This window comes from Mobula hypostoma, chromosome 21, assembly GCF_963921235.1.
Source record: "Mobula hypostoma chromosome 21, sMobHyp1.1, whole genome shotgun sequence".
Classification (NCBI taxonomy): Eukaryota; Metazoa; Chordata; class Chondrichthyes; order Myliobatiformes; family Myliobatidae; genus Mobula; species Mobula hypostoma.
The window spans coordinates 23,563,895-23,589,237 of record NC_086117.1 but is presented as its reverse complement, the minus strand read 5'-3'; the positions used below and the strand labels follow the sequence as shown (position 1 = coordinate 23,589,237).

At 42.6% G+C, this 25,343-nt stretch overlaps 1 protein-coding gene across 1 annotated transcript in view; it reads right to left on the bottom strand.

The window, feature by feature from the left end:
* Window positions 1-237: 237 nt before the first annotated feature.
* Window positions 238-25,343, bottom strand: part of pip5kl1 (phosphatidylinositol-4-phosphate 5-kinase-like 1) — a 61,724-nt gene continuing 36,618 nt past the window's right edge. The window contains exons 3-10 of the mRNA XM_063073129.1: window positions 24,927-24,977; window positions 24,288-24,442; window positions 23,768-23,892; window positions 12,032-12,066; window positions 8,701-8,756; window positions 8,174-8,286; window positions 5,971-6,133; window positions 238-3,265 (exon numbers count right to left, since the gene is read on the bottom strand). Of these exons, the coding sequence (XP_062929199.1) occupies window positions 2,842-3,265; window positions 5,971-6,133; window positions 8,174-8,286; window positions 8,701-8,756; window positions 12,032-12,066; window positions 23,768-23,892; window positions 24,288-24,442; window positions 24,927-24,977 (1,122 nt within the window). The 3' untranslated portion in view covers window positions 238-2,841. The remainder of the gene's footprint in view (window positions 3,266-5,970; window positions 6,134-8,173; window positions 8,287-8,700; window positions 8,757-12,031; window positions 12,067-23,767; window positions 23,893-24,287; window positions 24,443-24,926; window positions 24,978-25,343) is intronic.

Sequence of the window (25,343 nt, the reverse complement as noted above, 5' to 3'; positions counted from 1 at the left end):
AATAAAGTGGTCACAGAGTATACATGTATTTTAAAGGATAACGGGGAGTCCTCCCCAGTGTGCTGATCATTATGCTTATGATCACATTGCTGTTTGTAGAACTTTGCCTTGTACATTTTCTGTGCAACTTCAATGATACGCTTCTCGAGTATTTCATCAGCTGCAAAGTGCTTTGGGATGTGTTAAGAAAAACTTAAAGGAATCGAAAAATCATTTTATTAATCTTATTTAGCAGTTATGTTTTCATATACGATACAATTTGATCAGTTATTTGCACAGTGTATATTATATACGATGCCTGAGATTCCACATTTTACAAATTCATTACACCCCCTAAGCTGGGACCCTTAACCCCCTGCTTCAGAGTCAATAGTGGCATCAAATTAGAAAAATGTAACTTCCAAATCACAGTTCTGTGGATTTTTATGGAGAATAAATGTATTTTACAAGGCATAGGAATCAAAGGAGTTTGTGGTGCAAATTATTTGTACCTGTTGGGTGTGATACGTTAAGTGGTTCTGTTGGGACGAAGTAGATCTGTTTCTTTGGTACATGATATGGTTGTATTGGGGGGGCTCCAGTATAAAAAGCAGTTTATTAGAGTACAGAGTATTTGGTAATCATTTGGGTTCAACATCTATTGAGATGCAGTGCTTGAGTGGTTTTATTAGGGTGTAGACTATGATGTGTATGATAGGTTACTGCGTGTGATGGTTCTTTGTTGGAAGTCATAGCCGGGAGATGATTCTACAGAATACAGTACATGACTTGTGACTCATTGGGGTTACAGAAAAAAATCACATGGCAGAGCATTAATCTTTAAGGTGGCATAGTGATCAAAGGGACTTCAGCTAGACCATTACCCTGCATTGTTATCTGCTCTTAGATATTGTACATTTCCAACATTTATACTTTGAGGATCAATCCAGCTAACAATTTACAGCCGCCAAGTGACAGACTGAACACGATCCATTTCTACCCAAGCTCCCCATTAGTCAATGGAAGCACTTCCACTCTGTAATGCTGTTACTGAAATATAGGGACTGAGATTGATTAGAGTGAAAGGAAGCAGCAACGTATTACCTTTTCAAGTATATATTTAAATCCAATTTGATTTTTTATTAATGTCATTCCAGAATCAAACCAACATGTGCTTAAGACTTTCTCATCTTCTCTTTGGTTCTTCTGCCAACTACTTTAAATCTCTATCCTTGGATTACTGATCTACTCACTGAGTACAAAAAGTCATGGAGTTGTAGATCTCTACACACAGCAGCAGCAGCTCCTTTGGCCCATCTAGTCTGTGCTGGCCAGGTTTTCTGCCTAGGCCCATCTATCTGTACCCAGACCAGAGCCCTCCATACCTCTCTCACCCACGTACCTATCCAAACTCATCTTAAGTGTATTATAAAATGAAAGAGCATAGCAGGACTCCTCTTGACTACCATACCTATATCACCTCTTCGAGAATTTTCCAAACAATCCTATTCCTTTTGACTTTCCCAAAAGTCCTATATATATTTTCCCAATGACCTACCTAATCTATTTTGAAAATCTGCCATGCTAACTTCTTTCCAAACAGGACATTCCATCTTGCTATAATTAGGAGCTTGCAAAAGTCTATCTTCCATGATTGTGACCACTTCTATTTATCAACCACAGTGGGGCAGCAGTGGAGCTGTAGTCTTGCTGCTCTCATGATCCAGGATCGATCCTGAACTTCGGTGGTGTTAGTGTGGAGTCTGCACATTGTCCCTCCGACAGCGGGGGTTTCCTCCTACATCTCAAAAAAGTGTGGGGCGGGTGCTGAAAATTGTTCCTGCTGTGTAAGTGAGTGGGAGATTGAGGAGTGGGGGGATCTGATGGGAATGTAGGGAGAAGAGGTTACACAGAAAATTAGCAGGGGAACAGGACAGCAGGACTTGATACGTCTAAAGCAGGGTCCACGGACCAGACAGTTAATGGTAGTGGTCCACAGCATATAAAAGATTCAGAACCCCTGGTCTAAAGTACAACTGGAAATAAGTACTTCTGCAAACTGGTACCTGGAGCCAGGCTGTTATTTTGTGGTGCACAATCAATTACTAACAAACGTCAAGAAAGCTCGATCCTGATCTGGATCTTATTCCAACCATCACTCCCCTAACCTGGTTCTGGGTTTGGCATTAGCTTATATTTCTATCCTAAAATGGAGTGATTTCAGTCCCCACCACTGGAGGTGATGCTGCATTGAATATGGGCGTCAACTCTTTGTTGGCAAGATCAGCGCCTTTCCTCTTTAAAGGCATTAACATTTGAAGATTAGCTTGTATGAAGAGAGTTGACTGGAGTGGCTCTGGGTTCTGAACCACTGATTTTCTGCATGCATATTTTTAAAAAAATCAATCCTTACTCTTGAGGGATTGGGTGCAACGTCCTGTACTTAAGGCTCAATGGTAGTAACTTCCCTTCACCTTCCATTTAAGGCAATATAGAGCATCATGCAAGATTGGACAGCTTTTCCATGCAATGACCAGAGAATTCTTCCCCATATTTTAATTTAAATTTGCTCTAACAGTGTGATGCTGAAGACTTTACACCAAGAACTATCTGGCACAGAAACAGGGCAGCTCTCTCCAATTACTGGCATTGAAGATTCACTCAAGCCCTGTAACACTTGATCATGAGGTTGAGTGTCGCCTTGAGAGGTCGACCTCCCACCCTGTGACCTACTGTCAGGTCATTGACTATATTCAGTGGGAAAAATTAGCCCCACCACTCTCACTCTCTTCCAAAATTCTGAGCTCTTTGCTCTGTTCCTTCCCCCTAACTTCTCCCCACTCTCCCAACCTACCCCAGTTCCTAAACTGTGTGGTCTTCAACCCACTGGCACAGTCGCTTGGCGTATTTGTCAGGGTGGACAGTGGAGAAGGACTGGCCCCGATACCTGATGGATTTCCACAGGTATTCCAGCTTTTTACGGAACCCGTAAACGGTGAAGATGTCAATGATTCCTACAAAGTAGCGGGTCTGGGCCCCGTCAATGACGTGCAAAGAATTCTTGCAGTTGGGCAGCAGCCGGCGATTCTGGGCCGAGACATCGGCCAATTCCATCTCCGAACCACTGCTGCCTGTTGAGCTCAACGTTGCCCTGGGCACTTCCTTGACGTGGCACTCGTCTGTGCCACTGACCACCTCGGACACCAGCACCGTAGATTCCTCTTCCACTAGCCCTGGGACTGAAGTCCCAGTGGAGTGGCTAGGGCTGCCTCCACTGATCATCGATCTGTGAGAGAGGGGAGAAAGAACTGTAAGAATACTATAAAATGCTACACGGCTGAGTTCCTCCAGCATTTTGTGTGTGTTGATTCAATTTAAGCATTTCTTTGAGGTACTGTTATAAAACAGGAAGGAAAATGTGGCCAATTTGGTAACCAATAGCTTTTATAGGCAGCCATAAAGTAATGGCTACTCTTGTAGTGATGTTACTTCAGAAACAAATATTGATCCCAGAACACCTGAAATAAATCATATATTTCTTCAATACAGTGACTGGGGGATCTTTTAATTCTACTCAATAAGGCTGATGTGATATTGGTTTAACTTCTCTGAATTCTACTCAATAAGGCTGATGTGATATTGGTTTAACTGGGATGAACTACAACAATTGTTCATCCTAGTTTGGCAAAAGAATAAATCAGGGAAAGTAGTGCACCTGTGGCTAACAAGGGAAATTAGGGATAGTATCAATTCCAAAGAAGCAGCATACAAATTAGCCAGAAAAAGCGGCTCACCTGAGGACTAGGAGAAATTCAGAATCCAGCAGAGGAGGACAAAGGGCTTAATTAGGAAAGGGAAAAAAGATTATGAGAGAAAACTGGCAGGGAACATAAAAACTGACTGTAAAAGCTTTTACAGACATGTGAAAAGAAAAAGATTGGTTAAGACAAATGTAGGTCCCCTACAGACAGAAACAGGACATGGCAGACCAAGTGAATAACTACTTTGGTTCTGTCTTCACTAAGGAGGACATAAGTAATCTTCCGGAAGTAGTAGGGGACAGAGGATCTAGTGAGATGGAGGAACTGAGGGAAATACATGTTAGTAGGGAAGTGGTGTTAGGTAAATTGAAGGGATTAAAGGCAGATAAATCCCCAGGGCCAGAAGGTCTGCATCCCAGAGTGCTTAAGGAAGTAGCCCAAGAAATAGTGGATGCATTAGTGATAATTTTTCAAAACTCTTTAGATTCTGGACTAATTCCTGAGGATTGGAGGGTGGCTAATGTAACCCCGCTTTTTTAAAAAAGGAGGGAGAGAGAAACCAGGGAATTATAGACTGGTTAGCCTAACATCGGTGGTGGGGAAAATGCCAGAGTCAGTTATCAAAGATGTGATAACAGCACATTTGGAAAGCGGTGAAATCATCAGACAAAGTCAGCATGGATTTGTGAAAGGAAAATCATGTCTGACGAATCTCACAGAATTTTTTGAGGATGTAACTAGTAGAGTGGATAGGGGAGAACCAGTGGATGTGGTATATTTGGATTTTCAAAAGGCTTTTGACAAGGTCCCACACAGGTGATTGGTGTGCAAACTTAAAGCACACGGTATTGGGGGTAAGGTATTGATATGGATAGAGAATTGGTTGGCAGACAAGAAGCAAAGAGTGGGAATAAACGGGACCTTTTCAGAATGGCAGGCAGTGACTAGTGGGGTACCACAAGGCTCAGTGCTGGGACCCCAGTTGTTTACAATATATATTAATGACTTAGATGAGGGAATTAAATGCAGCATCTCCAAGTTTACGAAGCTGGGCGGCAGTGTTAGCTGTGAGGAGGATGCTAAGAGGATGCAAGGTGGCTTGGATAGGTTCGGTGAGTGGGCAAATTCATGGCAGATGCAATTTAATGTGGATAAATGTGAGGTTATCCACTTTGGTGGCAAAAACAGGAAAACAGATTATTATCTGAATGGTGGCCAATTAGAAAAAGGGGAGGTGCAACGAGACCTGGATGTCATTATACACCAGTCATTGAAAGTGGGCATGCAGGTACAGCAGGCGGTGAAAAAGGCGAATGGTATGCTAGCATTCATAGCAAGAGGATTCGAGTACAGGAGCAGGGAGGTACTACTGCAGTTGTACAAGGCCTTGGTGAGACCACACCTGGGGTACTGTGTGCAGTTTTGGTCCCCTAATCTGAGGAGAGGCATTCTTGCCATAGAGGGAGTGCAAAGAAAGTTCACCAGATTGATTTCTGGGATGGCAGGACTTTCATATGATGAAAGACTGGATCCACTAGGCTTATACTCGTTGGAATTTAGAAGATTGAGGGGGGATCTTATTGAAACGTATAAAATCCTAAAGGGATTGGACAGGCTAGATGCAGGAAGATTTTTCCCGATGTTGGGGAAGTCCAGAACGAGGGGTCACAGTTTGAGGATAAAGGGGAAGCCTTTTAGGACCGAGATTAGGAAAAACTTCTTCACACAGAGAGTGGTGAATCTGTGGAATTCTCTGCCACAGGAAACAGTTGAGGCCAGTTCATTGGCTATATTTAAGAGGGAGTTAGATATGGCCCTTGTGGCTAAAGGGATCAGGGGGTATGGAGGGAAGGCTGGTACAGGGTTCTGAGTTGGATGATCAGCCATGATCACACTGAATGGCGGTGCAGGCTCGAAGGGCCGAACGGCCTACTCCTGCACCTATTTTCTATGTTTCTATGAAAGAAAGCATCTTACAACACAGCACTCCTTCAGTCAATAAAGTGTTGACCTAGATTATGGTTTAAGTGCCAAGAGTGGACCTTGAATCATAAGACTGCTAATGACCTGTTAGCTAAAACCCAGCATCATCATTCTCATGAAACTGTACAGCACTTTGGCCCCTAATTGCTGAAGCTGGTTCTTGTTCTTTCATATTTTAAGTACAGCTTATGATAAGATGGAGAGGTTCATTCCAGTTGGTCAGTTTTGTTTTTTTAAATCCACTTACTTCTTAGTGCGGAGAATAACACTTGCAAAGGACCAGCTCTGTCGCCGCTCGTCGAGGTGCAAAGGCTGGTGGGCTACCAGCAGGCTGTAGTCCAGAACGTTCAGACTTTTCAGATACTCTGTGTCAATGTTCACTTGCCGAACAAGCCAAGATCGTTGCTGATCTGGGACAAAACATTTCAGGAGTCCAGAGCAATGCAGAATGATTAAGAAAACAGGACAGCTGGGTCAGAATTTGTGCAGGATTCACAATCCCCTATTGCGTCTCTCAAGACAAAGTTTTCATTGGGTTTTCAAACTTCTCCATAGCCTGATCCTCCCTAATCTCTATCCCTACAACCTTCTGAGATCTCCAGTCTTCTCCATAGCTGATATTAGCTTCTCCAACAGTGGCAGCCTTACCTTCAGTTTCCTGAGCCTTAACCTCTGGAATTCCCACCATTCCAGAGTTCTCCATCATTTCCCTCCCTCTCTGTACCTTTAAGATGCTCCTTGGAACCTATTTCTTTAACCAAGCTGGTTGTCATCCATCCTTACATGGTTCCTTGATAATTGGACACAAGTATCACCTTGCTTTTGCTACATTAAAATACTCCACTGAAATGGAAATTATCACTGTTGCTACTGAACACCATCAGTTGTCACAAAAGATAACAGGAAATATTTTCTTCCCCAGAGTGTGAATGGAATTCTGTTCTTCTCAGCCAAGGGAATTATTTCCCAGGGGATAGCGGGGAAAGGATTGGTTTTCCACTCCTATCCTATACCTCAGATCGAACTGTGAATTATAACCTGTCCTAAGCTGGGCGTCAAGTCCGGTAGTTGAAATGTGCGCAAGGTTACTCATATGACCTCTCTTCCTTCTTCAAATGAGGATGAGGGTTCACAAGTAGACACCCCATCCTAATATTAAATATTTCTGTAAATAACAAAGGGCATTAGTTGATGAGTTAATAAACTATATAATTCTCAATTAAATAGGTTTGGGTAACTAAAACCACCTCTGCCTACACATCCAGCTACTTCAAGAAAGTAGCCAGATAATCAAGGACTCCTCTCACCCTGCTCATTCCCTCTTTTTTCTTTTCCCATCAAAGTTCCCTCTTACCCTTGTCATTCCCTCTTCTCCTCTCTCCCATCAAGCAGACGATACAAAAGCCTGAGAGTTTGAACCACCAGGAGCAAGGACAGCTTCTATCCCACTATTACCAGACACTTGAACGGACCTCTCACATACTAAAAGAAGAACTATTGAACTCCTGACCTCCCAGTCCACCTCAACGTAGCTCCTGCACTTCACTTGTCCACCTGCACCGTACTTCCTCTGCAATTGCAACACTAATTGCTACTTCAAGGTAACCATATATGGCACATTCTGTCTGGATTATGAGTTATACAGCTCTCGTTACATGGCACGTGCAGTTCAACTCTTTGAGTGATTATGCAGAAAGATTGAAGTTAATAACTCATCTCCTTCTACCTTAGGCCACAAACTTATCAATCACTCCCTGCTGTGGACCATTTTCTGGAGGTCCAAGACGCCGACTTCTACAAAGATGGGATCCGTATGCTCCACGACCGCTGGACTAAGTGTGTAAATGTAGGAGGGGATCAATAAAGTATGACTATGACTATGACTAATTCTGTGGGGTCTCTTGTTTCATGAATGTCTATGAAGAGTACGGATTTCAGGTTGTCTATGTATACATTCTCTGATAGTAAAGGAACCAAAATGAATGAAATATATATTATATATAATGTATATTTATGCATAGTACCTCAACCTCTAAATTTTTAATATACTTCTTTACTCTTTCACTGTTGAATATTACTTTCTTGTTGCATGCCTCATCCTGACCAACTCACCACAGCAGATTCCTAATACATGTAAATAGAATGAAGTTAATCCTTGATATAAATACCAACATTACTGATTCTCACATATCACCAGCTTTCATCTTTGAACTCACATTGTAGGTTTAGGAATTTACAAACTGTAGATAAAGAGAATTAATCTTGGGAATTCAGATTACAGTAGAAGGGCCTGAAACTCATCAGGAATTCCCCCTTGCTCAATGATATTATAAAATCAACAGTACATCGCAGTACCTCTCCTGTATCAGAATTAACTGGCACTGCAGTGACTTATACGGAAAAGGAAGAATTGTCACCAATGGATACAAGAACAATAAACTGATCCTTACCTAAGCCAATTGTGTTCCCTTCGAAGTTCATGTCTTTTAGTACTACAATGATGGTGCTCCCCTCAGGGGCAGGATCTGTCCATCGACTGACCTGGCAACCCTTGATGTCATACCTGAGATGAACAGTAACGCTGGTCAACAGTCTTAACACTGCAATTGCTGTAACACTCAATGGTTTAGAAGGTCAGTGAGCGGAAATGTAGAGGGTAGAGCACATTTGGGAGGCAAATAAGATTTAACGCTTTGTCCCAGGAGAAGCAGAATCTGAAAGTTGCTTCATTTCCCAAACCTTTTCCTTGAGGAATCATGGAAGATTTGCAGGCAATTAACGGGCTGACGGGCAGGAAGATGATTGCTCCCTGGTAGGCTGTGTGGTTTCTTATACCAGTAAAAGCAATTATTAGTCGTGCACAGCATGAGATCGAGCTCCAAGTTGAAGCTGACCTTCTAATAAAGACTGACAGTGGAGATTCATTAAGCACTTAACGTATTTCATTTACAAAATAACACCAAAAATGACTACATACCGAGCCTGTATTCGCTCATCAGGGTAAAACACACTCTGCATTACGATGAAGTATTTCTGTTAAAAAAGAGAAAAGTTGTTTACATAAATTGAAGATGAAGAGCTCATTCCCAGCTCCCAGAGAGGTACAGAGGTTTTTAGTGAACAGACTTCCTTGTGGGAAATTCACAAAATTCGTCAAATGTTCCACCTTTATTATCTCCATGAAAAATGGCGGCATTAATGAAATATTACCTTTCTCATGTTTGTTAATCCATGCCTTTTTATAAATATCAGTTAATACTGAAGCTTTGAATTTTTGCAGATGATTTACCCGACTCGAGGTTAAGGTTTGCTGGGTTATATTCACTTTACCCATTCACAACACCCTCAACTCCAAAAATAAAAAGCAGCAGTTGCTGGAAACCTGCAATAAAACCAGAAGATGTTGAAGATGCTCAATAGGTAAGGAAGCATCTTTGGAGAGAGAAAGGGAATAAGCAACACAAAAAATGCCAGAGGAATTTTCCAAAAATGCTGGAGGAACTCAGCAGGCCAGGCAGCATCCATGGAAAAGAGTAAGCAGTTGACATTCCACGCCGAGATACTCTTATCAGTCCTGAGTTCCTCCAAAATGTCAACTGTTTACTCTTTTCTATAGATGCTGCTGACCTGCCGAGTTTCTCCAGAATTTTGTGTGTGTTGCTTTGGATTTCCAGCACCTAGAAATTTTCTCTTGTTTGAAATGCTGCAGGAACTTAGCAAATCAGCCAATATTTTGGGCTGAGACACTTAATCAAACCTGAGTTCCTCCAGTGTTTTATGAGAGTTGTGTCCATTATGGATATGTCCTTGTCCATCTTGGGTAAAGTCCTGCCCACCATTGAGCACATCTATACCGAATGCTGTCACAGGAAAGCAGCATCTATCATCAAGGACCCCCACCATCTAAGCTATGCTCTCTCCTTGCTGCGGTTATCAGGAAGAAGGTACAGGAGCCTCAGGACTCAAACACCACTAAGTTCAGGAACAGTTATTACCCCTCAACCATCAGGCCCTTGAACCAGAGGGGTTAACTTCACTCGTACTATCACCGAACCGTTCCCACAACCTGTGGACTACTTTCAAGATCTCTTCATCTCATATTCTCAAATGTACAGTATTGCATATTTATCTGTTATTTTTTTCTTTTTGTATTTGCAGTTTGTTGTCCTTTGCACACTGGTTGTTTGTCCATCATCGTGTGCAGTTTTTTATTGATTCTATTATGGTTTGTATTCATGACTATGCTCGCAAAAATGAAACTCAAGAGTTGTATATGATGATAAATATCTACTTTGATAATAAATTTACTTAGAGCTGATCAAAATTTCCAGCATCTGCAGAATCTCTTGTGTTAATAAGTTCACTGATGACATTGATCGATATTTTAGAATTAGCTATAATGCCCAGGGAGGAATAGTTGGAAAGTGATGGCCAGACTTACTGCTGCTTCCTCCACTGCATCTCTTGACAGCCTGGAATACATTTCATCCAAGCCTGGAATGTAGCTACTTGCAATGATGCAACATTTCTTACGAATTTTCTCTCAGCATGTTTATCTCAACCAATATTTCACACCCCACGTCCTTAATCACAATGTCTGCATTGTGGCCCTTTTCTGTGAAGAGAGAACCTCTTGTTCTTTATGTATTTATAAAGGACTGTTGTTTTCATTTGTTCTTTATTTTCATATTCCCCAGTGTATTGTACTTTCACCCCTGCACTTCCTTGATACCACTAGTCTTCCTGCAGTTCTGAGTTGCTGTTAATTTTGCCTTATTTTATTTTTTGAAGGCACACTGGATGTGGGAATTACACCATTATCTAAGGGGGTACACTGCTCAGTCACAGACTGAGGTGTCACAGCAGTGTAGTGGTTAGCGCTATCAGTATTCGATTCCCACTGCTGTCTGTAAGGAATTCATACGTTCTGGTTTCCTGCAGGTGCTCCAGTTCCTCCCACATTCTAAAGACCCCTGCATTAGGGCTATTAAGTTGTGGATGTGCTGCACTGGCACTGGAAGGGTGGCGACACTTGTGGGCTACCCGCAACACATCTTCGGACAGTGTTGGTTGTTGACGCAAATAACACACTTCACTGTATGTTAATATGACAAATAAAACTAATCATTATTTTTGATTTTTAGATTCCAAAATACATTAGATCTTTCCTCAGGTTCCTCCCCCCTGTATCTCCTCATTCTTCCAATGATCACACCTCAATTTGAGATATATTTTGAGTTTACCTGATCTTTCCTTCAAAGCCCCTTCACATAGAGCTAATGATCTTCAAGCTAAAAAATTTAGTCTTAACTATTTTAACTCTGTGTTCTATAAAAGATTAACCAATGCCTACTTATATCTACAATATATCTCCCCTTTCCCAGTATGCTGCAGGCAACCTTTTTTTTAAATCACCCAATGTCCTTAACCTACCTCAATGCTTACGTTCAACTGACCTGGTGTAGTAGCTTCCTGTTGCCTGAAGGAAGAAGCTGGATTTGTCCTGTGCCTGTCGGTCACTGTGCATCTCCATGCGATTCACAGCCAACGGTGCATTACAAGACCATACCATTGTTGTCATGAAGGGAAGTCTGCACCAATTTACACACAGTACATTTCCATAAACAGCAATGGAATAAAGACCAGATTTACTAATGTTCTTTGAGGTGTAAATTCATCAGGGGAACCCGAGAGGAAGTACCCTGGGATCCTTAGGTCCCACCTGTGAGGACAAACAAGCCTGAGTGCAACAACACACACAAAACGCTGGAGGAACTCAGCAAGTCAGGGAGCATCTATTAAGGGGAATAAACAATCGACCTTCCAGCCGCCATTGTGTAACCTTTCTCTCTTTGCTTTAACATCTCGTTTGAGACAGGACCACACTCCAGCATTTCTGTATCTGTGTAGATTCTGGTCTAAAGTCCCCGCGAGTGAGTGTGTGAGAGTGAGAGTGTGAGTGAGAGAGTGTGAAAGTGTGTGTATATATACATGTGTCAGTGTGGACAGCGGGTCCTGGAGAGTGAGGTTCCAGGCTGTAAGCCAGCATTTACAGTGTCCCTGAGTTTGCTGGCATTTACAGGTGCTCCCCAGGACAGCACAGGCATTTAGTTACAAAGGGGGAGGTGGCTCTGAGGAACAATTTGGAATGAGAGTGGGCAAGCAGGGTTCTGTACCGTGCTCTGAGACACCTGGACAGGAAAGCTTAGTGCTATCAGCAAACTTCAGACATCACATTATCCCAACACTGACCGTCTGGGTTGAGCCCTTTCCAAGTGGACACTTAGTGGATAGAGACAGTGGCTCACCTTCCCCTCTTCTGGTATCTTGATACTGTGCACACCTGCAAGTAAACAGAATATGTGACTCAGATCAGTCAACTTCAAATAACTAATCCGAATAAGGTTCACAGGTACCACAGATTCAAATGTTAGTAACAGATACAACAAACTGTTATTAAGTGAAGGGAGCCAGATATTACTAATTGTCCTAACTTTTGTATTACTTTCTCCCAACTGAAGAACTACTATTCATTTAGTAGTGTCCTAATGAAGGGTCTCTATAGGATGGTGCCTACATTTACTAGGAGAACCCTGAGACCTTTCAAAGTTCACAGATGATTTCCAAAAGAGTGTCAATATTACTCTGATACCCTGGGAATGTGTTGGAAGCACAGGCAGCCCCCAGGAATGTACAGGGTTCCTCGGGGAGAGTTAAAATTTACAGAGAACAACTGGGAGCGTTACAAGGGTCCCCAGGGATCATGTCAGTGTCTACAGTGGTCCCCAGGAATCTGTTGATACTTACAATGGGTTCTTGGCAATTTCTCACTTAGGTCTTTCAGTTAACTTGTTGACTAGGGTTGTGAATTGGTGCAGCTGAACCAATAATCTCATCTCTTCTGTAGTATTTAACATGACACCACACAGAAATTATAATTGAGCTAGACAGGGTATGGAAAATATTCAAAATATTGCCTGGGTTGGAGGGCTTGAGTTATAGGGGTAGGATGGGATTGTTTTCCCTGGAGTGAAGGCGGCTAAAAGGTGACATGATAGATGTATATTAAACTATGAGAGGCATAGATGGGTTAGCTAGTCACTGTCTGTTTCCCATGGTAAGGTTGTCTCAAATTAGAGGGGATAAGTCTAAGGTAGGGGTGTGGGGGTGGGTGTGAGAGGAGAGAGGAAGAGAGAGAGAATGGGGGCAGTGAGATAGAGGGGGAGTGAGGGGGACAAAGCAAAAGAGGGAGGGGCGAGGAAAGGGGGAGAGAGGGAAACAGAGGGAGATTGAAGGGATCTGAGGGGTAAATTTCTCACACAAAAAGTGGTTGGTATCTGGAACAAGCTGACAGAGATGGTGGTGGTGGTGGTGCAGGAACAGTAAAAACATTGAAGAGGTATCTTGATAGGTACATGGATAAAGCAGGGCATAGAGGGATACTGAATTAATGTAGGTAAGTGGGATCAGTATAGATAGGCATGACACTCTGATAAGTCAGTGAGCAAAAGAGTGTGTTTCTATGCTGTACAATTCTATAATCAACTTGACAGTTTGAGAAGAACCTTTTATTCCTACTCTGTTTTCTGTCCAGAAACAATTTTCCATCTATGTTAGTAAATTACTCCCAACCCCCTGACCTCCAACAATGTTAACTCACCCCTGCGTGAAAACTTATGTTAAGCCTTCTGAAAGTTCAAATACACCACTGGTGCCTCATTACCGATTCTACTGGTCACACCTTCATATTACTCAATAGTTCAGTCAGAAATGATTTCCCCCTCCGTAAGTCCATGAGGATTATTCTTCATTCCATTATTCTTTTCATGGTGTTATATCCTTCACTATAGAATCCAACAATTTCCAATTTCAAGTAACCCTCACCTTTGCTTTTTTCTCTACACACCACCCCCACCTTCTCGCTTTCTCCATCACCCCCCAATTTTGCTGCCTTCCCCGTCCCTTTTCCAGTCCATCAACCTATTACCACACATTTCACCCAACAGCACTCACCCATGCCATCGTGTTCTGATTTATCCGATTTTCAGTTTTCCCCCAATGTTCTCATTACCATCTTGTTTACTTACTATATTCCCAGCACTGGTAGCCTCTGTGTTTCTTCTTACCGTCCTCCTGGCTGTCTCCACCTTCACTTTTCCCTCCAAAGACCTGGCTCTATTTGACTTTTTTTTTGTGATAACCTCCATCTATCATTCCCCTTGCCTCTATTTCCCAACTCCATCCCTGCCTCTCCCTTAACTGGCTCGATCTGCCTTCATCCATCGCTCACCCCCACCACCACCGGTCCATCAGTCAGATCCAGTCCCCGTCTCACCACTCCCCCACTCCTCTTTCTATGGGCCATCTCCCTTCTCCACTTGTAGTGCTAATGTAAGGTTTTGCACTAAAATGTCAACCCCCATACAGATGCTGACTGACCTGAGTTCCTCCATTAGATTGTTTGTTACTCCAGATTTCACAATCTGTATTCTCTTGTGCCTCACCTTCATAGGTCTCTTCACAAACAAGAGAAAATCTGCAGATGCTGGACATCCAAGTCCTGCCGAAGGGTCTCGGCCCAAAACGTCGACTGTACTCGTTTCCATAAATGCTGCCTGGCCTGCTGAGTTCCTCCAGCATTTTGTGTGTGTTGCTTTCATAAATCTCTTCCTTGGAGCTAATACTGCCTTTGCCTTCTCCTGTTAGTCATGGATTGACCACTTTTCCTTTTGTACCTTTGTACATTCGGGCAACTTTTTCCTTGAAAAATGTGCATTATTTCTTTAAATATCAGCCAGAGCCTGTTCCCTCTAAACCTTTCCTATCTATGTTTTATTCCAAATCTCTTCCAAATGCTGTTATTGTATCTGCCCCAGCCACTTCCTCCAGTAATGTCCTTGAAGAGGGTCATCATTTACGAAAGCCTTGAAGTGTGTCTGTGTTTAAATAGTGTCATAATTTATGTTTGAGCATATAATATTCTCTAAAAATTCATCCGTGGTTAATAATGGAATAAGGTTTGCTGACAGACTTGGTAGAATTTGTAAATTTTTTAAAAATTTAATTTTAGTTATTTAGGGATAGTAACAGGCCCTTCCAGCCAAATGGACCCGCACCACCGAGTTATATTCATGTGACCAATTAACCTACTGACCCGTACTTTTTTGGAATGTGAGGGGACACCACAATACCAGGAGGAAACCAGATACCTCAATGACCCACGTTGCAAAAGAGCGATTGAAATATAATAATGTGAAAGAGATTATGGTTGGAGAGTAAAGGAAATACGTTTGACATAAAGGGTTGCGAGGCTCTACCTTGTACAACAAGAGTGGGTGTCTTAATCAGAAACCATGACAACGTTTAAAAATCTTGAGGACAGGGCAGATAGCTTTCATATGCAATTAGGAGTGGACTATTGCAAGAGAAGAACACAGGCAGAGATTGCTAAATGTAATTTGAGCATAAGATAGGTGGCATTGTGAATAATGAAGTAGGTTTTCAAAGCTTGCAGAGAGATTTAGACCAGTTAGAAGAGTGGGCTGAAAGATGGCAGATGGAGTTTAATGCTGAAAAATGTGAGGTGCTACATTTTGGTAGGACTAATCAAAATAGGACATACATGGTAAATGGTAGGGCATTGAAGAATGCTGTAGAACAGAGGGATCTAGGAATAATGGTGCATAGTTCCCTGAAAGTGGAATCTCATGTGGATAGGGTGGTGAAGAAAGCTTTTGGTATGCTGGCCTTTATTAATCAGAGCACTGAGTATTGGAGTTGGTATGTAATGTTGAAATTGTATAAGGCATTGGTAAAGCCAAATTTGGAGTATTGTGTACAGTTCTGGTCACTGAATTATAGGAAAGATGTCAATAGAATTGAGAGAGTACAGAGGAGGTTTACTAAAATGTTGACACGAGGAATTCTGCAGATGCTGGAAATTCAAGCAACACACCACTAGGAATAGGGTTCCCCTGGTCCTCACCTACCACCCCACCAGCCTCCGGGTCCAACATATTATTCTACGTAACTTCCGCCACCTCCAACGGGATCCCACCACTAAGCACATCTTTCCCTCCCCCCCCCCCGCTTTCCGCAGGGATTGCTCCCTACGCAACTCCCTTGTCCATTCGTCCCCCCCATCCCTCCTCACCGATCCTCCTCCTGGCACTTATCCTTGTAAGCGGAACAGGTGCTACACATGCCCTTACACTTCCTCCCTTACCACCATTCAGGGCCCCAGACAGTCCTTCCAGGTGAGGCGACACTTCACCTGTGAGTCGGCTGGGGTAATATACTGCGTCTGGTGCTCCCAATGTGGCCTTCTATATATTGGCAAGACCCGACGCAGACTGGTAGACTGCTTTGCTGAACACCTACGCTCTGTCCGCCAGAGAAAGCAGGATCTCCCAGTGGCCACACATTTTAATTCCACGTCCCATTCCCATTCTGATATGTCTATCCGCAGTCTCCTCTACTGTAAAGATGAAGCCACACTCAGGTTGGAGGAACAACACCTTATATACCGTCTGGGTAGCCTCCAACCTGATGGCGTGAACATTGACTTCTCTAACTTCTGCTAATGCCCCACCTCCCCCTTGTACCCCATCCGTTATTTATTTATATACACATGTTCTTTTTCCCTCTCTTCTTTTTCTCCCTCTGTCCCTCTTACTATACTCCTTGCCCATCCTCTGGGTCCCCCCCCCCTTTTCTTTCTCCCTAGGCCTCCCGTCCCATGATACTCTCATATCCCTTTTGCCAATCAACTGTCCAGCTCTTGGCTCCATCCCTCCCCCTCCCGTCTTCTCCTATCATTTTCGATCTCCCCCTCACCCTCCCACTTTCAAATCTCTTACTAGCTCTTCTTTCAGTTAGTCCTGACGAAGGGTCTCAGCCCGAAACGTTGACCGTACCTCTTCCTAGAGATGCTGCCTGGCCTGCTGCGTTCATCAGCAACTTTGATGTGTGTTGCTTACTAAAATGTTGCCTGGGTTTCATCTCCTAAGATACAGAGAAAGGTTGAACAAGTTAGGTCTTTATTCTTTGAAGCGTAGAAGGTTGAGGGGGGACTTGATAGAGGTGTTTAAAATTATGAGGAGCATTGATAGAGATGACGTGGATAGGCTTTTTCCATTGAGAATGGGGGAGATTCAAACAAGAGGACATGAGTTGAGAGTTAAAGGGCAAAAGTTTAGGGATAACATGAGGGGGAACTTCTTTACTCAGAGAGTGGTAGCTGTGTGGAACGAGCTTCCAGCAGAAGTGGTTGAGGCAGGTTTGATATTGTCATTTAAAGTTAAATTGGATAGATATATGGACAGGAAAGGAATGGAGGGTTATGGGCTGTGTGCAGGTCAGTGGACTAGGTGAGAGTAAGAGTTCGGCACAGACTAGAAAGGCCGAGGTGGTCTGTTTCCGTGCTGTAATTGTTATGTGGTTATATAATTCTGTGCGAGAATACTGGCCTTAGATCAAGGTTCCCAACCTGGAGTCCATGGACTCCTTGGTTAGTGGTATGAGTCTGTAGCATAAAAAAAACTTAGAACAAGGATACCATCACCTTCTTTACAGCTGATAAAGGTGGGAAATTGGAAGTAAAACCATTACAATCTGCTCCCCACCCCCAGAATGGTATCAGGGCTGCAAAGAGGAGCCAAAATCATCATCACTGTCCTCCCCACCTGCTCTCCCCAAGCTCTACCCAGTGGTCCCAAATGTGAATCAGGAGGAAACGGAAGTGGGGGTAGGATCATGTTAGTGTGACCCTGAGCTGCTGCTAAGTTAACAAATTCACGACACATGCCGGTGAGAATAAAGCTGATTCTGATTCATTGCTGAGGAATTTAACAAGGAGGGAGAGGGCTGGCTGCTGAACGTCATTGGCTGTGACAGCAGCCTAGCAATGTTTGCAGTTCACAACAGCATATTACGGCCCTGTTTGTCAACAATGGTTCATTGTGCACTGTGTTGTTGTTTAATATATACAGGACAATGGTTACCAGAGAGCAATTACCAGACAGTAACTCGCTACAGATCCTCAAATGGCATCGTAAATGATAACAGAGAAATTTTCAGTGTTTCCATTTGGAATTCTCCCTTGAGAAAGAAGATGCAACAACACACCGATCTCCCTGGGGTATTGGTTAGTTGTTAGGAATACAATAGGCACCCCATGACATTAACTGGAGAACAAGTAAATAAATGTGTACAAAGCAACGGGAATTGTCTCCTCATGGGCCAACTACAAAAATAACTCTCCCTCAGCTGTTGCTACTGTATGTGTCAAGGTATGTAGCAATGAAACAAAGTGAATCTCAGGAGTAAAAAAGCAACAGCTTGCATTTATATAGCACCCTTAACACTGTAAAAATATCCTAGAATGCTTCACAAGAACATTTTTAGTAAAAATTGACACCAAACATTATTCTATAGCAGATAATCAAACACTTGGTCAAAATGGTGGCTCGTAAACATATAGTCATATAGAGGAGAGAGAGAAGTACTGAGGAAGAGAAGTTCTGCCAAGCCATTCCAATTTAGTTACCACCCAATAATGTGGAAAATTGCCCTCTTCACAAAAATAAATCAAACCGACTTCTATCAGACATCAATGTATCCTTAAGGATCAGCAAAATGACAGAAGATGACACTGACCATGCCACAAGCAGCTTCCAAATGTGGAGAAAGAGCTGAATTCCTGAGAAGAGATGAGTATGATTGACTTTTAAAGTGAAACATTTAAATTCAGTGTGGCCTTTAAGAAACCCTGGTAATATTGAAGTTGATGCATATCAAAGAGGAAAACATTGGCTAGAGTCATTCTTTGTATGCAGGAAGGTGGTTCTAGAAACATAGAAAACCTACAGCACAATACAGGTCCTTTGGCCCACAAAGCTGTGCCGAATGTGTACTTTCTTTAGAAATTATCTAGGGTTACCCATAGCCCTCTATTTTCCTAAGCTCCATGTATCTATCCAGGAGTCTCTTAAAAGAACCTATCGTATCCGCCTCCACCACTGTCACCGGCAGCCCATTCCATGCACTCACCACTCTTGTGTAAAAAAACTTACCCCTGACATCTCCTCTGTACCCACTTCCAAACACCTTAAAACTGTGCCCTCTCATGTTAGCCATTTCAGCCCTGGGAAAAAGCCTCTGATTATGCACACGATCAATGCCTCTCATCATCTTATACACCTCTATCAAGTCACCTCTTATTCTCCGTCACTCCAAGGCGAGAAGGCTAAGTTCACTCAACCTATTCTTGTAAGGAATGTTCCCCAATCCAGGCAACATCCTTGTAAATTTCCTCTGCCCCCTTTCTATAGTTTCCACATCCTTCCTGTAGTGAGGTAACCAGAACTGAGCACAGTACTCCAAGTGGGGTCTGATCAGGGTCCTACATAGCTGTAAGATTACCCCTCAGCTCTTGAACTCAATCCCACGGTGGATGAGGGCCAATGCACTGTATGCCTTCTTAATTACACAGTCATCCTGCGCAGCAGCTTTGAGTGTCTTATGGACTCGGACCCCAAGATCCCTTTGATCCTCCACACTGCCAAGAGCCTTACCATTAATACTGTATTCTGCCATCACACCTGACCTACCAAAATGAACCACTTCCTACTTATCAAGGTTGAACTCCATCTGCCACTTCTCAGCCCAGTTTTGCATCCTATCGATGTCCTCTGACAGCCCTCCACACTATTCACAACACCCCAACCTTTGCGTCATCAGTAAATTTACTACCCCATCCCTCCACTTCCTCATCCATCTGTTGAAGGAAATCAATCACTGCAACCCCAGAGAGCTTCAGTCACTTCATCAAAAACTTTCCTTTCATTGTAAGGTCAGATGGAGAGATATTCATTGAGGATTTCACAATGAATCTGTCCATGCCAGCATACGGCAAGAACTCAGTAACATTCAGGCATGGGCTGAGAAGTAGCAGATAACACTCAAGAAGCAGCAAGGCACATGTCTTCTCCAACAATTGAGTCTTGGCACTAACTAATGACATTCAATAGCATTACCATTGCTGAGATCCCACTATCAAAGTCCGAGAGCTCAACACGCACTTGAAACAAAATCAAACCAGCTAAATGTATCCCATATATAGTCAACAAACTTCAGACATATGCCGTGATATTAAACATGATTCTGGTTCTGACCATGGCTAAAAAAGCAGATTAAAGGCAGGTTACCCTGTAGCTGGTGGCTCACGTCCTGACACCCCGGTTCCTTATGATACAAGTCAGGAGAGCGATGGATGAATCCCCATTTGTCTGCACAAATGCACCTCCAACAAGAAGCTCAACATAATTAAAGACAAAGCAACTCCCCTCATTAGTTCCTTGACCATCCCCTAAACATTTATTCCATCATCACTGGTGCACTCTGTGTGTATCATTTACAAAGTGCACCAAAGTTACTCTCCTAGGCCATTCTGATAGCAAACCCAAAGTCCAGAACATCTACCAGAAAAGGAACAAGAACATTAAGTGCACACAAGCCCCTGGAGATTCCCCACCAAGGCACACTCTTTCCTGACTTCATAATATATTGCTGGTCCTTCATCATCAATAAACTCCCTCACAAAAGAACAAGGCAACTCGTCACCACTTTCCCAAGTGAAAATAGGAATTGGCAAGAGAATGCTGGCCCTCTAAGTGATGTCAAGATCTCAAAGTAAAGAAGAGGCAACTTCAAAGGCAAGGCCTAAAATAGCTTTGAAGATAGACACTGTTGGCAGAATTCGGAGTAGCACTCCATTTTTGGCAAATTAAAGAAAATACAGCATGGAAATAGGTCCATCAGTCCAACTTGTATTTCCGCTACTTTTATCAGCATGTTTTCTGAGTATTTTTTACTTATTCATTAACACAATGAAGCTGTAGCTGGCAAGGCCAGTATCTACCGCCTATCTCTTAGTGATTTTGAGAAAGAGATGACGACTCTCCTGAAGTCCTTCTGGTGACAGTCCTTACAGTGTTGTTGAGTAGAGAGCTTCAGGGTATTGATCCAGTGACAACATAAGAATGGGGATATCTTTGTAAGGCAGATAGTGATATTCTCCATGTACCTACTGCTCTCATTTCTCTTGGAGATAGAAGCCTTAAGTTTGTAGATGCTTTGTGCTCAACGCAATGCAACTTTTAGAAGGTAGAAAATGAAGACGCTGATGTGGAGGATTGAATGCTGAGGCTGATGAAGGTGGCAGCTACTTGGTCTTGGATGATGTTAAGCCTCAAAAGTAATTGCTGTTTTGCTCCGAGTGAATGGAAAGGATTCCATCACATCACGAGCATAATCACACAATATTTAGAGCACAGAATGAGGCCATTCCATCAACAAACTCCATACCAGCTCTAAATAAACCAGTTCTACAATCCAACTCAAAGTTTGAAAGCTTCATTTATCATCAAAGTATACAACTTGAAATTCTTTTTCTCCAGGGAGCCATGAAGCTAAGAAAGAAAAGAAAGGCAGCATGATCATCAACCCCAAAATGCCCCTGCCCTTCACATAAAAAATGAACAAAAACTCTCTCCCCAGAGTCCTGTATATATTTTTTCTCCTTACTTACCAAATTCCCTTTTGAAAACCATGATTAGATTTGGCTCCCTTATCTACCCTGCACTGCACTCCAGATTCTAATCCCTCATATATTAAAAAAACTTTTGTTTCTTAGATAGTACAAGAGTTTAGGGAATCAGACTGTATGTCACTTACTACAGTATGTCCAGCCACTTAGTGCATCTAATTGTGTAACCATACTATTTAGGTAGCTGGGTCAGTTAAATTTATGTTGAATGTGATCACCCCAGATGTTGACTGTGAGGGACTTTGAAATGGTAATCTAATTAAATGTCACGTAGACTAGGGCTGCTTCATTTTCTGAGGAATGGGAATGGAAAAGGTCTAATCATCAGCAAACATCCTCACATCAGAATCAGAGATGGAAAGAAGGCCAATGATGAAGAGATGAAGGTAGTTAAAATCTGGCCGCTGCCCCAAAGGACTCCTACAGTGATGTCCTAGGGTTGAAGTGATTTGCATCCAAAAGCCAACTTGCAAGGTACAACTGCAGTTTGTTGTGGGCCATACCACATGAGAGAAAAGACTGATTGAAATCATGGATGGATTAAAAATAAGGGATGAGAATTTTTAAAAACGAGGATTTGCTGTGAGCCAGCAGATCCAGAGCAAATAGGACTTAGTGCAAGTTGTGGTCCAGGGAGCGGTTTTAAATTAACTGAAGTGAATGGAGGCATGGAGAATAAATAAATAAATATATGAATGGTAGGTGGTCTGTAGAGATCAGGAATTCATATATTTGTATAAAGATTTTCAAATCTGTCACTGTGGCCTAGGACAGGTCCTAATACAAGTCTCACATACGTGGCTCAACTCAAATTTTAAGATACTTGTAGCCTTCCTCATAGTTTTTAACTTTGTCTAAATAAGCTGCAACCAAGCCTAATAAGATATACCAGTCAATGATAATACCCGACAGGGGTTCCCAACCTTTTTTATGTCAAGGAGCAATACCATCAAGCAAGGTGTCTGGTGGACCCCAGGTTGCGAACCTCTTGAACCTGAGGACCATATGATAGACTTCAGAAGGATGAACAGGGATCTCACTGAAACCTACCGAATATGCTGAAAGGCTGGGATAGAGTGGACATACAGAGAATGTTTCCATTAGGAGAAGAGTCTAGGATCTAAGGGCACAGACTGAGTAAGGGAACCTTCCTTTAAAACTGAAATGAACAGAAATTTCTTCAGCCAGCGGGTGGTGAATCTGTGGAATTCATTACCACAAAGGGTGGTGGAGGCCAAGTCAATGGGTGTATTAAGACTGATAGGTTGGGGGTTATAGGTTAAAGGCTACAGGGAGAAGGTGCTACAAAGGGGTTGAAAAAAAATCAGCCATGATTGAATAGCAGAGCCGATTCAATGGGCTGAATGGCATAATTCTGCTCCGTTTTCTTATGGTCTTCCCCACATAAGTTTCATCAGACCAGTGATTACACCTTCTGGATGGGAGAAGCTCAGGTGATGCCAAAGTAGGCATTGGCTAGTTCTTGGCTCCACATTCCAAATTATGGGAATCAAGGAAAATAGAATCACTAACAGGCCAGATTGAAATAAGGATGACAGTGATTTGTTTTGCAGGGGTTTGTTAGTTATCAAGTTGTGTTTTTATGATTATCTAGCAGTTTTTAAAAACTGAGACCATATTTATTTCAAATCACCTACAAGATGCATTGCAACAACTGACCATGGTTTCTTTGGCAGTACATCCCAAATCCACATCAATGTTCCTCCCCTTCCCTCACCCCTCCAACAAACTGAGCCCTACTTCCCACATCTCTTCCACCACCACACCATTCCATGTTGGAAATGTGGTAAATTCCCTTTTATTCAAATCCATAAAGTCTCTACCATTTCCCACAAGTGGCTTATGTCAGTTCAAGGAGAAGTTTCCTCATTAGCTTCTTACAGGTAATTGGGGTGGACAATAACTGTCAGACTTGCCAATGCCATTCATGTCCTAAATAAAGGGACTCACTGGATTTAACGAGGTGTCAATACTTGAAAGGGAAAGAAGTTAAAAAAAAAGGTATAGTTCAGGAAAAATGAAAATCGTTGAGAGGAAGCTTACTTGGAACATAAACTCCACCATAGACTAGTTGGTCTAAGAGGCTTCATACTTTGTTATATCATCTATGTTGCAAAAAACAGTGAAGGTCAGCAGGCAACAGTTGGAACTGGAGAACAGATTAATTTAATCTCCCACAGGCTCCACTTTGCCTGAGATTATCTAACACAGGGGTTCCCAACCTGGGATCCACACAGCCTTTGCCTAATGGTATTGGTAGATGATATAAAAAAGGATTCTAACATCACATGAGCTGGACTGCAGATTAGGTCTGTATCTTCCAGTTGCACGTTGCTTCAACCAAATGAGCAATCGTTGGGAGGTCTTTTAATTAAATATATTTTGTTTGCCCTGAAATCTTACTTCTTCTGCTTACCTAGAAACTTTACCAGCAATGAGTGTGGGTACCTCTCCATGTGTTGTAGGTAGGACCGAAGGTTCGACAGAAGAAACTTTATCTCTCTCTTTTCCTGTGTTTTCAAGAAAATCCTCTTGTCATTCCTGGGAGTCAAATAAAAGCAAATTAAGTGTTTCCCCCCCAACCCAAACTCTGGAGGAGAGATGGGGAGAAAGGACAGACTCTGTGCCCAAAAGGGGGCCTTTAGAGAGAGGGGAGCGAAGAGGGAAGATGGTGATGGAGAGGGGTAATATAGAAGATGGAATGGGTTGGGGATGAGATGGTGAGTCAGGAAAGGAGATAGCATGCATGGGGATGATAATCATGAAGGGTAGGTGAGCTGGGGGCTGTGTGTAAGGAGAAAGGATGGTGTAGATGCCTGCCACTCCTCAGAAGGCAGCACACCATTGCTCCAGGGGGAGTCAGGGTCTTTTGTTACTGAAGGTGTCAATGCTGCACACTTATTGTCTGCTACTCTGCCCATGACAATCTTACTCACGTTAGGAAGAAGTTGGCTTTGCTCTTGGAGTTGCTGATGAACTGTAGGTAGAAGCCCTCCGAGCTGAGAGACTGCTGGTAGTCACTCTCACTCATCCCCAGCATTCTCCGGAAGTGTGCAAACACAGGTCCTGCAAATGTCTTCATCTCAAAGCCCTGCCACAGGCAATAAACAGAAGGAAGCTTTGAGCTGAATGCTATCTGACAACACCTGTCACAAATATTCCATACACCTTACAGAATATAGCTGCAAACTGATGGATCTCTTGCAACAAATCTTTAAACATCTGTTGTAAAACACGATTACATTGCAAAATGCCTTGGTTAATAAGGAGTTAAAACCAGCAAACCGGAAACGTGCAGCCGTATTGCTTTCATAAACTATAGTGAACTCCCCAGACCACAGCCTCCCAACCTGGGGTCTACCTCAGCTAATGGTAGGGGTTCATGGCATAAACAAGTTTGGCAAACCCTGTTTGAGACAAAGGCAGAGAAATGGAAAGCAATTGTGTTTCAGGTGAGGTAGGAAGCATCAGATCGGGTTGATGTGTTGCTAAGAAAGAAATGTCTATTCTTCTGGTATTTCTTAATGAACATTTGCTTGTTGCTAAAGGAGATAAAATAAAACACATTGACCTACCTTGTGCACCTGAGTTAGCACTGCACTGAAGTCTGGTTCATTTAGTAAGCCCTAGAGAAGGAGAAAATGAAATTTCAGACCATCAATCTAAAAATTAAGATCAAAGACATGACTTGGATATACACAATGACTTTCAGAACCTCAGGATGTCTCAAAGCTTTTAGCAGCCAGTGAAGACTATTTTGGTGTTGTCATTATTGTGATGTATGATGATGTGCAATAGCTGATTTCCACTCAGCAAAACCCCACTAATGTTTGTTGAGGGATTAAGGTTGACCAAGGTATCTTTTCTGCATTTCTTCAGATGAATCAAGAGACCAAGGGATTTTTCACATTGCTCGAGAAGCGAGATATCCCATCTGACAGTAAAGTCGTGGCTCAGTATTGGTATTGGAAACTTCAGATTGGGTTTTGAAC